The sequence below is a fragment of the Rhipicephalus sanguineus genome, chromosome 11 (assembly GCF_013339695.2).
Source record: "Rhipicephalus sanguineus isolate Rsan-2018 chromosome 11, BIME_Rsan_1.4, whole genome shotgun sequence".
NCBI classification, from domain to species: Eukaryota; Metazoa; Arthropoda; class Arachnida; order Ixodida; family Ixodidae; genus Rhipicephalus; species Rhipicephalus sanguineus.
Genome location: NC_051186.1, coordinates 55,043,549 through 55,054,523, shown reverse-complemented (window position 1 = coordinate 55,054,523; position 10,975 = coordinate 55,043,549). Strand labels below are relative to the sequence as shown.

The window sequence follows — 10,975 nt, the reverse complement described above, 5'->3', positions numbered from 1 at the left end:
AATGCACCCAACTTTGCGTACAACACCGAGTTCCTAAATGTAAGTCCTAGACCCGTTGCACCTTTCCACAGACCTCGAATGACCTCATAACCCACACAGCGCTCTGCGTTTCATCATTGCAACATTATTTTTTTTCCTTTCGGTATCGTATATATAAATAATTTTTGAATGATTACTCCGGTGATGTTGGCATGGTTCATCGCCTGGCTTGGTACTCCAGGTGTCAGGTGTTGGCTACGGTACATACAAAGATCCCATATGCACAAAAACACGTAGTCACGCACACGCATATACACAAAATAGTAAGTCACAAAGTTTCGTTTATGCCCGTACTTTCTGTATCTCTTCCCTCGTTTACCCTCTTTCACTCATACTATGCACAGCTAACAAGACTAGGTGACATCTGGCGAGATTTTACGAGACCTCGACTGGAGGTTACAAAAAAAAATGCTTTGCATTAATTACACACGCCATCTCCACAGCTTAGTAACTGTCAGGAGCCCGCAGAAGCCATGAAGAGACTGTTTATGCAGGAAAAGCCGCACAACAGGAGCGGCACAGATACTTCTCAGTTTTCTGGCCACTTCGACTGTTGGTGAAGCCATCTACGACTGTAAAACAAGACAACCAATATTTTTGCCTGAGGAAGTTTATTCAGGCATTTAAGTGATGCCCACCAATATATTCGTTGTAACCTTAGCTTGTTCGCCTGCAAACAAGAACACCACTGCCAAAAAAAAATTACTGCCAATACACCGCAGTCGCAGCAGTCAAAACGAGAGGGATACATACGCCGCTGTCAAAACAAATTCACAAAATGCAAGGCAGCGGGAGTCACGTAAATTCTATGAAGAGCTCGTGATAAACCTTGCTCACAAAAATTTTTTTAAAAGATGCGGCAGCATACCAGCAGCAAACGTGGCAGTCACATGAAAGAAGCAAGCTACAAGAAAACGTGGAAAAGCTGTAAAAATAGTGTCATGTACTCTTGTATACCTAAAACTTTGCATAGGCTAAAGAAAATGTCACGTGCGAGGGACAACCTCACATACTAGGCTTTTGTCGATCACAGAAAACGTTGACACCAAGAAGGCAGCCTATACATCTGTGCAGTAGCTAGAGTATTCACGAGTACGCTTATTTAATTACATGCACCGCTTCTAAGCGTGAAAACATAGAACAGAATAGTGATACACCTGAAGAGATACATCTGTGCAGTAGCTAGAGTATTCACGAGTACGCTTATTTAATTACATGCACTGCTTCTAAGCGTGAAAACATAGAACAGAATAGTGATACACCTGAAGAGATCACCAGTGCAATTTTTACACTAAAACAGCTTGCAATAAAATATGAAATCACAGAACGGAATACGCCATGGCCAGCAGGACGGTTAGCAGTTGCAGGTGAACAAAGTTACCAGACGCGCTGAAGTAAACGGAACATATCCCAGTTTCATACGTACTATCCGAACAGTGACAAGCACTGTCCCAATTTCATTATCGTGTCTTGGACCAAGCTTCATCAAGAAAGGTTCATAATTACACACCCAAAAGCGCAGGCACTGACACAGAATCCTACAAGCAATGTAATCTTCTCAAACGGACGTTGGCAAAGGTATGCAGATGTTTTCCCGTCGACTATATCAAACATCTAGAGGCCATCAGCGCCGGCCAGTTTACAAACAAATCATGCAGTTAGCTTCACGGGACAGTCGTTACGCAGTCTGCCAAGACAGAGTGAAAATGCAGCACTGTTTTGTTACATTGGAAATGTTTGGCACCTGCTTGGATGCACACAGATAGCTCCAACTATCACGCCTAAAAAGAGATCAACATTATTTTTTGCACGCTGCAGTGGTCGATAAGTCACAAGCCTCCAGATCTACAACTCTATGACAGAATAGCCCTCCCCAAATTTTCCTTCGCTCTTTCAACCTTAAATCTATGAAGTCTGATCACCAAACACAAAAGGCAAATTGCATAGACAGATGCCAAGAACAACAAGCTTGCATAATGTGTCTTCTGCCTGCTTACACAGATAAGTGGCAGTAGTTCAAATACTTCACTCTATATACGACCATTTCGTACAATAAAATATTTCTCTAATGGGACATACGCTCCTTCCACCACAGTCAGTGTAGTAGCGCTCAAGCGATACAAAATGCAGGGACCAGTTTTGTCGAGTAGAAGCACAGCGATAAACAAATGACCCCCTTCGCGCACACTTCAAAAGCACAACTTTCAAAAACTATCACTGTCAATCAAATCGTTGGGTGCCACAGATATGCACAGAATGAACATTGCACATCTTTTCACTGTAGTAAAACAATGACAGCTCATCAAACTGAATTCACATCTTATAGTACCAGAGACATAACTTGAGGTTGCCCATTACACCATGTATGGAATGGGCACATGCAAACAGCTCCAATTTCCAACGCATTACATGTTGCTGATAATATTTATTGACGAGAACTGCAATATTCTGTGTTCCCTGCCAAACTTCGTTAATTCCACTAAATACGTAGATCGAAATCACACTCGCATTCCAGGAAAAAAGAACACCACGATGCTCTACATGACCACTCATATTTCCATGTCTTACATCAGTTTGTTAAACTTGTCAAGGATTCTGTTGCAATACGCTGCGAGAAAGTTGCGGAAAGTTGCGAGAAAACCGGGAACCTTGGCAGGTATGCATTGCACTTGCTTTTGAAAGGATAACGTTCACAAATGACAGAAAAAAACTGTTATCAACTCGTTTGGAGCATGAAACAATGTGGATATGCATATTTCAGGAATAGTGCTTCCCAGTTGATGAAAAATTCATGCTGGTCAAGAATTTTTCATCAACTTGGAAGCACTTTACAAGACATCCATATGGATTTCCTTGTAGCTTCATGCTATAAATGAGTAGACCACAATTCCTTTTTATGGACGTTTTGACACATTACAGACTTTTGCAGAACTGATTTGCCCTACAAAGTTTACTGTGCCATGGGCAGAATGCACTCTTCAACTGACTGCTCTTGGCATTTCACTTAGATCAGTTATCTCACTCGATACCTTGCTAACACAGGAAGGCACTATAGGACATTGTCATCATTTTTGTTGTCTCTTCAAGGTCTCTTCACCCAAATTTGTAGGCATTTTGTGAATTCAGACTCAAAATGTGTTCCCCTGCAACCAAAGGCACACCAGTGAACTGATCGTGCAAATGGACGGGGTGCGGCTCTCCAGTCAACTTTTTATGAAGTGTGCACAGTAAAAAGGCACTGAATTATAATCCATAAAAATACAGCTCTGTTGCTTTGCCACTGTCCTCTGATTTCACACTTCCATTTCTATACCATAATCCTGTGCTTGGCAGCAATCTTTGGATGGAGCCACAATCTGGACAATGACTTTGAGGCACCGGTTGTCAGTCATAACTTCTGCATGGTATCATATTTTCAGTAGTTGTATTTTCATACAAACATTTAGCAAAAACATTTGTTTCTGGCTTGCACTTCTTTACGATCCTAGCCACTAGAGCTTAAATGTGGCAAGTACTGTTGAGAACAGCTAGTCCATGGTACATACACAATTACCGTTAATCTGCAACTCTAGAGCAATGCCAGCACACTGCTATCTACACACCTAGCAAGACAGTGCAATGCATGGTTTACAGGCCACTATGCACAAGTAGGTTCAGCAAAGAATCTTGAGTCAGCAATTCACCAAAAGCAATGCTTGCTATTGATGTTATGCACACATACTTCACCAAATCGAGGCTGTCTAAAAGACGTATTCATGATAAACACAATATGCTTCTAGTAACAGTGGTGCACACAGTATGCCAAAATGTAAATAATCAGTTGCATAATTTTTTTAGTTTAACATGCAACGTAAAAAGCCAGCCAACAACACTTTTTGCTAAGGAGATAAGTGATGCACTTCCACAAAAAACTCACTGCAAGACATTTACAAATTAACAGGGAGTAATTCCACGGAACAAAGACCCGGAGGATGTGAAGTTATTCTGAATACACACTTTCACTTATGCTAAGTGTGATTTGATTGAAGATATCCGTGAACTGAACATGAATGTGTCAAAACAGGGACTACCAGTTATTTCAAGTCAGCTCCAGCATCTAAATGTGCAAGAACCCAGTTTGGCAGAACACTAGCAGTATGTATGATTAGACATGATTAGAAAAAAGCATCGATTGACATGTCGCCTAAGCGCCCTATTCAAGTATGCCATAGAAGACAGGTATGGTACACTGGTAGCTCCAAAAGCAATCTAGCACCTTTTCACAGAGTGAAGGCTCGAATTTAGCACCTTCTCATGGGGTGAGTGGTAGGCAGAACTGTTTTCCAGACATTTAGCTTCGTCGCAGTTTGTGGTGTTCCCTAATCCCAGGCTTCTGCACACTATTGTCTAATAGCAAGTTACATTATTTGATGGTCAGGTTTCTGCAGCCCGCAAAGTACACCTTAATTTGAGTGAACAGCCGCAGAAACAGTCACGTTTGTACAATGTTACCTTGCTAAGCCTTGTGTACACAACCATCACCAGCGCAGTAAGGAACGTATGTCATTTTCTCATCGTCCCGTTAATTATAACCGCTTCACACCCTGCCTTACAAGGTCCATTTATTTACACAAAAGACGGCAAGACATGCAAAGTGTTAGACACACTGAGCACTTGCAGGCAACTCTTCTATTCTAAGCGCGCAATCTGTCTTAGAGAAAAGAGAATTCGCGTGGCAGCATGTAGCATTCATTGGGAAAAACTGCGGCTCGACTTCGTTGTTGCACGCAAGCTCACCTACCCTGAATAATTGTACGATTTGAACATAGTACACAGGTTTGTTTTGACAATGTCACGTCTATGTCATTTCAACTCGCGGCGTTTTCCCTCAAGGTGCTTGAAACAACAAAGAAAGAGCTTAGACATTACTTACAAGCATGAACACATTGGCAACATCTTGGGCAACATGCACCATCAATCCCACACTAACCGTAACTCAGATGCGCATTACTCTCAACACGTGGTTCTTGGAATGTGCCACTTATGAAGGACCTTGTTTGCATGTGCCCGGTTATGTTTGTTTAATGAACATTTAGAATTGATGTCATTCTACTTTTTCCCGATTGTTGCTTTTATTGTGAGCATCTGTATGGACAGTCCTGAGCACCATTATGTCGAAGAAGAAAAGTGGCCTTCACTACTTACAGGTAATGACATCTCCATTATAGAATACGTTGCTGGGCTAGTTGGTTCATAATCTTGCTGCACAGTAAGGAAAAACTATTCTTAGAAACTTGGTTGTGATGTGAATATGTCTTGCTCTACTGATCCTGATTAGCGTTGTTGACTGTCATGTGCATTGCGCCTGCGCACGCCACTCGACTGTGTATATATCTAGGGAGACTTTTCTGAATAAAGCTTAGTCGCGAGTAGCGCCTGTCCTGTGCATTTGTGTTCCTTCGTAGTCCTGGTCGATTTCGTGCTATCCAATTTCGAACACCTACTTAGGTACAGATATTAAAGCACTGGCACAAAAACTAAATGAAAAACTGCATATATGGTTGCATTACTTCATATAAAGAAATTCTGCAAACGACGGTACCATGCAACAACACAGACTATATGTAAATTACCAGATTTGCTCCGATGTGGTCTTGGTAGCAACCGCAATATCCTCTCACGAAGAGTGGTACGCAATTATGAATTTTGTCTACATTTTCAAGGCTGGTTCTTCTACGTGGAACATACTAAAATAATGCAATTAGAAGAAGACTGACAAGCTGTGAGCTTAAACGAGAATTTAGAAATAAACGTGACACAGAAACCATTACACAGTTCAGATAATAAGAAGCACTGCCCGTACAAGCAAAGGGCGAAGCCAGAATGTTTGATTCAATGGTTAGAGATGAAATAGGTTTGGATGAAGCGGCCAAAAAAATGCTTAAGCAGCAAATGTATCATGATGTATCTTTCTTGAAGCATCTCTTCAGTATGTGTTCTGCCAAAAAGACATTCCCTGTGCTTTTTTGAGTAGTTGTGCTCAAGTAGTATGGCTAGACGAATTTTCCAGGGGCTTCTCTTAAAAATAAACAATGCAAGTTTAACGTCCTCGACAACGGATTCCTTTTTTTTCTTTCAGCTGCTAAGCTACAACCACACTGAGTAACTGCTTTTTTTCGAAACTAATAAAACCGCATTTCTTGATTATTTTACAAAACAGTAAGGTCGGCTAAATAGGTGAATATTACACAAAATGAGATGTTAAGTCAATGAAACTAATGTCCAATGACAGCCGAGTATCACAACCTACTCTAAAAGGTGGCCGCCACTATTACCAATGCAGCTATGACCACAGAGAACAAGATGAAGCAGCTCATCTTTTAGGTTACAAAAGAGAAAAACACCCTGCATGTGCCACGAAGAACCAGCCATGCACAATTCCAGCTTTCTTTGTGAAACTTTGCTTTAAGAACTCCCTTGTGTTGATGCCAAAAAGTAGTCATGGTAGTGGAACACGCCCGCGAAAGATATTATGCGCCGACGCTTGTCTTCAAGCTTCCTGCCAACTGCAGAAAGCAGCGAAGATATACATCCATGTGCCAAGTCGATATCCACACGGATATAGTTTGGCACACGCTGCTTTATCACGGATGGGAAGGTGTATGCTCTGGAAAGAGGAATACGGCCCATGATCATTTCTGCTAAATATACACTTTTTACGAGTTAGTAAGGCCCACATTCTGCAGGCGTGGCCCGTTTCGTTGTCTTTACACAAAAATATATGCTATTTCGATGTAATGAAGCAATGTGCTCTTTTATGCAGTTTTGTTATCTAATCAAGATTTACCTTTATTACTGCTTTTAAGCATACAAATGAGTATTTGAACCGTAAGCCTATATATACCCTGTATTAATATTTTCATCTCAATATGGTAGTACTATGTATTTGAGTTTAAAATGCTATTCCGCACTTTCTTTTCGTAACGAATATACACCTGTGCAGAGGTGTCGTACTCTGCAACTAAAACATCATAGCCTCAACACTGAAGCCCGCTCACAACACTGTGGGGTTCGGGCACTGAAGTTGGCTGTGTACCATGCATTTAAACTTATGAATTTAACTGTGCAGGCTGTCCTCAAGCTCCTTTGTCATATGAGCGGTTCATACGAGGTCATACGATGTGATTTGGAGTGTTGGCCTAACACAGAGGGCAACTATTCAATCCACTAAGGAACAACACGGAGCATAGTTCTGAATGCCTGTTGTGCCTTGCTTCCTTTGAAAAGTCGTACACCCGTAGCTCGAAAACAATTCTCCATGCAGCTTGGTTCTGAAATAGGAATGGTAAACTCACGCATCACAGTAACTGCAGAACATGGACGAATAATCCTGCAGCCTGTACACTTATGTCTACAGCACTCTTCTGCAAACTGTTCCTTTCACGAACCAAGTGATCTACCACCGAATAAGACACGAGCACATCGTAAGTCCACAATAGCGAAATGTGCAATGCTAACAAGTTTTGTTCGGAAGCACTCCAATGGACAGCGGACCTGGTCGAGCGATTGACGGGTCAAGCCGGCTTGTCGCTGAATGGCCACACAAACTTGACATCGTAGCGCTTGTAGGCGAAGCGGCAGTCCACACCGCTTGCGAGAAGGTCAGCCTTGATTGCCTGAGGACAGTCGTTGTCGGTCAACTGCGTCTCTGAACCCGTAAAGAAAGGAGAAGGATTGTCATTCCTGTATTGGCGCCAAATGTTAACCAAACTACAGTAGACTCTTGGTTATTTAAACTCAAGGAGACCACAGGATTTTGTTTGAATTATCAGAAGTTCTCATAAACATGACTCAGGGTAAAATACCAGCTAGCATTGTGATGCTTATTGTTTTTCAGTGCCGCAGGAACATCAAGACAGCTCTGAATGATTGCAAGTAATATTTTTAGACATAAGTGATCATACTGCTATTCGTCATGATACAACGTGAGTGCACGCATGTAATTAGGGGATAAAATGCGTTCTCTCTTGTGAAAGTTCATGGCCCCTTCCCATTTTTTTTTAGGGCGCTTTCCTGCATGACACCAGTCTACTGCAGCGAAAACGACTTTAAAGGGGTCATGAACCACTTTTCTAAGTACTGATCTAATGACCTCAGTATCGGAGTTTACTGCCTCCCGAATTGATTGCCGCAAAAATTTCTCGAATCTGTCAAGAATGAGTGGAGTTACGAGGGCTTGGCGCACGCTCTCAGCGCTTCCTTTCTTTTCTCGTCCCGATGAGCGCACTGGAAGCTACACAGGGAGGGATGGCACCTTGAGCGCTCATGATGAAATGCGATAGCTCTCTCCACTGTGATTCGTATGCGCGAGTGTGGCTACCGTGTAAAGTTAGCAGACTGAGGAGTGCAGGCACCGGAAAGTGGCGGCACCCCGTTGCAAGAAGTGCACCTGATCCAAACACCGCTTTCGATTTATGTCGGCTATTGGCATGCTGTCTGTCGTGTGACGTCACGCAGCAGGCGCCCAGCCCCGCCTACCGCAGAGAGTGAGGACGGGCCTTCGTGTGAAAAGAGGGCACCTGAGAAAATGGAAACTTTGAGCTCCATGTCTAAACTCTCTTTGCCACGCACGAGTGCAAGATTTGGCTGAGCTGCTCATCGCAGTGTCTGCTTTCCGAAGGATGCGTTTTCTGACCATGACCGAGGGGTGGTTCATGACCCCTTTACGAAGCGTTTGGCACGCGATAAACTAATGCCAGATCGTCTTTTTTTTTTTTCTTCCTCAGTCAGCATGCAATTATTCGTGCGAATGGTTTGGCTAGTTTGGCAATTTTGTTGGCCGGCAATCAGCTTTATTTGCGACTGTTAGTGACATAAAAACACAAATGTTCAGCTAGAAGCAACAAAGACAGCAGATACTTCTAGGCATGGACAAGCAAAAGGTTTGAATTAACCAAATTTGTGCAGTAGGGCAGTTTGAATTATGCGACTTTAAGATACATTGAAAACATAGCGGGCCAACCAAAAATTTAAGATTTGTTTGAATTAACCGAAAGTTTGAATTATCGAGAGTCTACTGTACTAGAGTAGTTGTTTGCCTCCTACCTTCTCCTTTGACTAGCTTGAATAGGCCATAATCCTCGGGATTTGTGACCCTGAACTTGTGTGCGATCATCTTGCCTGCAAAGAAAGATGTTGAAAAGTTGAACCGACTGACATTTGATGGTTGGCAATGTCTTTATCGCACTTGAACTACACTATCTCTGAGTAACTCACGGACTTCCTTGGCAGTCATGTGGGGCAGCACGGGCAGTGTCTTTGCCACGATGCTGCCGCTGAGTTCGTCTGGGATGACAATTTGCATGAAGCCTTGGAGGTCAGCCATTCGAGGGTAGCGAAACATCGGCGGCTGGGCAGAGGCCTCCTGCAATCATTGACAGACACCAGGACGGGGCATGACTCACTACCATTCATAATTTTTCACACAACAGTTTGTGATTAAATCTCAGTGTTTTCTGCTTAAGAGACACTAAAGGGAAACACTAAATCAGTTTAGACAGCTAAATTATTCTTCAAGCACTCTATTTTCATTATATTTCACAACATAGGGTTCATCATTAGATGAGGAAATCAAGGTCAAAGTCTCACAGTCAAAAACCCAGCACATGGATATCAATGTGACATCACAAATTTCATCATTATCATCATCAGCCTGACTGTGCCCACTGCAGGGCAAAGGCCTCTTCCATGTGCCCCCAATAAACGCGGTCCTGTGCTTGCTGACCCGCAAACTTCTTATGGTGAATTCCAATCGCAGATTCCGAGCACTTCCGGTAGCAGTTTTTCTGCTCCATGTGGAGCAAGTCTGTTCCACTGGCAGATTGAGAGTGCCCCCGTGTATGTAAAGCTGCTATGGGGGCTAGTTGGTAGGACTTCATGGCTTGTTCGCGCTGCCAGGGACTGGACGAAACAGCAAAACATGCATCACCCTGTGTGAGTCTATTCCATTTGTCCTTTCGTCCAGTCCCTGGTGGCGCAAATAAGCCATAAAGCCCCCTGTATGTTTCATTGCCAAATCTGGAGCAACTCCGCCGCCAGGTCCACTCCACGGAGCAGCTCTCTCTACTCCGCGAGTGGCAGATTCGACCGGAAGTCGCAAGCGTCCGGTGCGTGCGCAGAGCGTGGCATACCATGTGACTGACGCAACGTGCTGCCCAACGCGCCCCCGTTCTCTCTGTGCATGTCCGTGGAGGCAAAAACGGCACGAAACGCAAAGAATGCTGGCCATTTCTGGAAGCAGATGTGCACTGGCGTCCCCTGCAATTCGATCTAGCAGGGGCACTGTGTTCCACTGGCAGATTTCTAGAGCTGTGCGAATAGCAAAATTTTGGGTGCGAAGCGAATTCGAATATTCAAGTGTGAGTGCGAATCGAATCGAATATTTTTCGAATATTTCTCGAATATTTCTAGAATATTTTTCGAATACTTCGAAGCGAAATTGCAGAAAAAAAGTTGGAGAGGATTGCTAAGCATATTCTTATGAGATAGCAACACGAAAGTGTTTCTTTTCACTAGGTTGTTGAAGCACTGGCAGGGTGGTGTTTCATAGTTGTCTTATCAAGAATGAGGCAATGTAGAGGTCGAATTCTATTTATGTATGTGATTTGGTGCAACCAAAGTGTTGCCGACAACACTTTACACGTGATAGGCGAGGATGCCATTTCCTCAGCCTCTCCTCCTCTTCTAACTTCCGTGGAAGCCCAACTGATGTGGCGGACAAGGGTATGCTCCCTTCAAGTCCAGAATTCCAAATCTGCCTCGTAGACGTCGATATATAAGAACATCTGAAATTTTGGATGCTAAAAAGCTTCGGCGTCCGATTTTTCGGACTTCCTGCCCAAATTTCAGGTCCAAAACAGCATTAATTGAGCCCCCACCTCTGCCACATCTTTCATCT

General features: G+C 43.2%; 1 protein-coding gene across 2 annotated transcripts in view; it reads right to left on the bottom strand.

The window, feature by feature from the left end:
* Window positions 1–634: 634 nt before the first annotated feature.
* Window positions 635–10,975, bottom strand: part of LOC119373659 (protein sprint) — a 42,678-nt gene continuing 32,337 nt past the window's right edge. The window contains exons 17-21 of one of the 2 annotated variants that reach the window (XM_049410777.1): window positions 9,295–9,442; window positions 9,124–9,198; window positions 5,519–7,726; window positions 1,302–5,235; window positions 635–1,196 (exon numbers count right to left, since the gene is read on the bottom strand). In XM_049410777.1, the coding sequence (XP_049266734.1) occupies window positions 7,593–7,726; window positions 9,124–9,198; window positions 9,295–9,442 (357 nt within the window). In that variant the 3' untranslated portion in view covers window positions 635–1,196; window positions 1,302–5,235; window positions 5,519–7,592. Of the gene's footprint in view, window positions 1,197–1,301; window positions 7,727–9,123; window positions 9,199–9,294; window positions 9,443–10,975 lie in introns of both variants that reach the window. The other variant, XM_049410776.1, reaches the window with a different exon arrangement.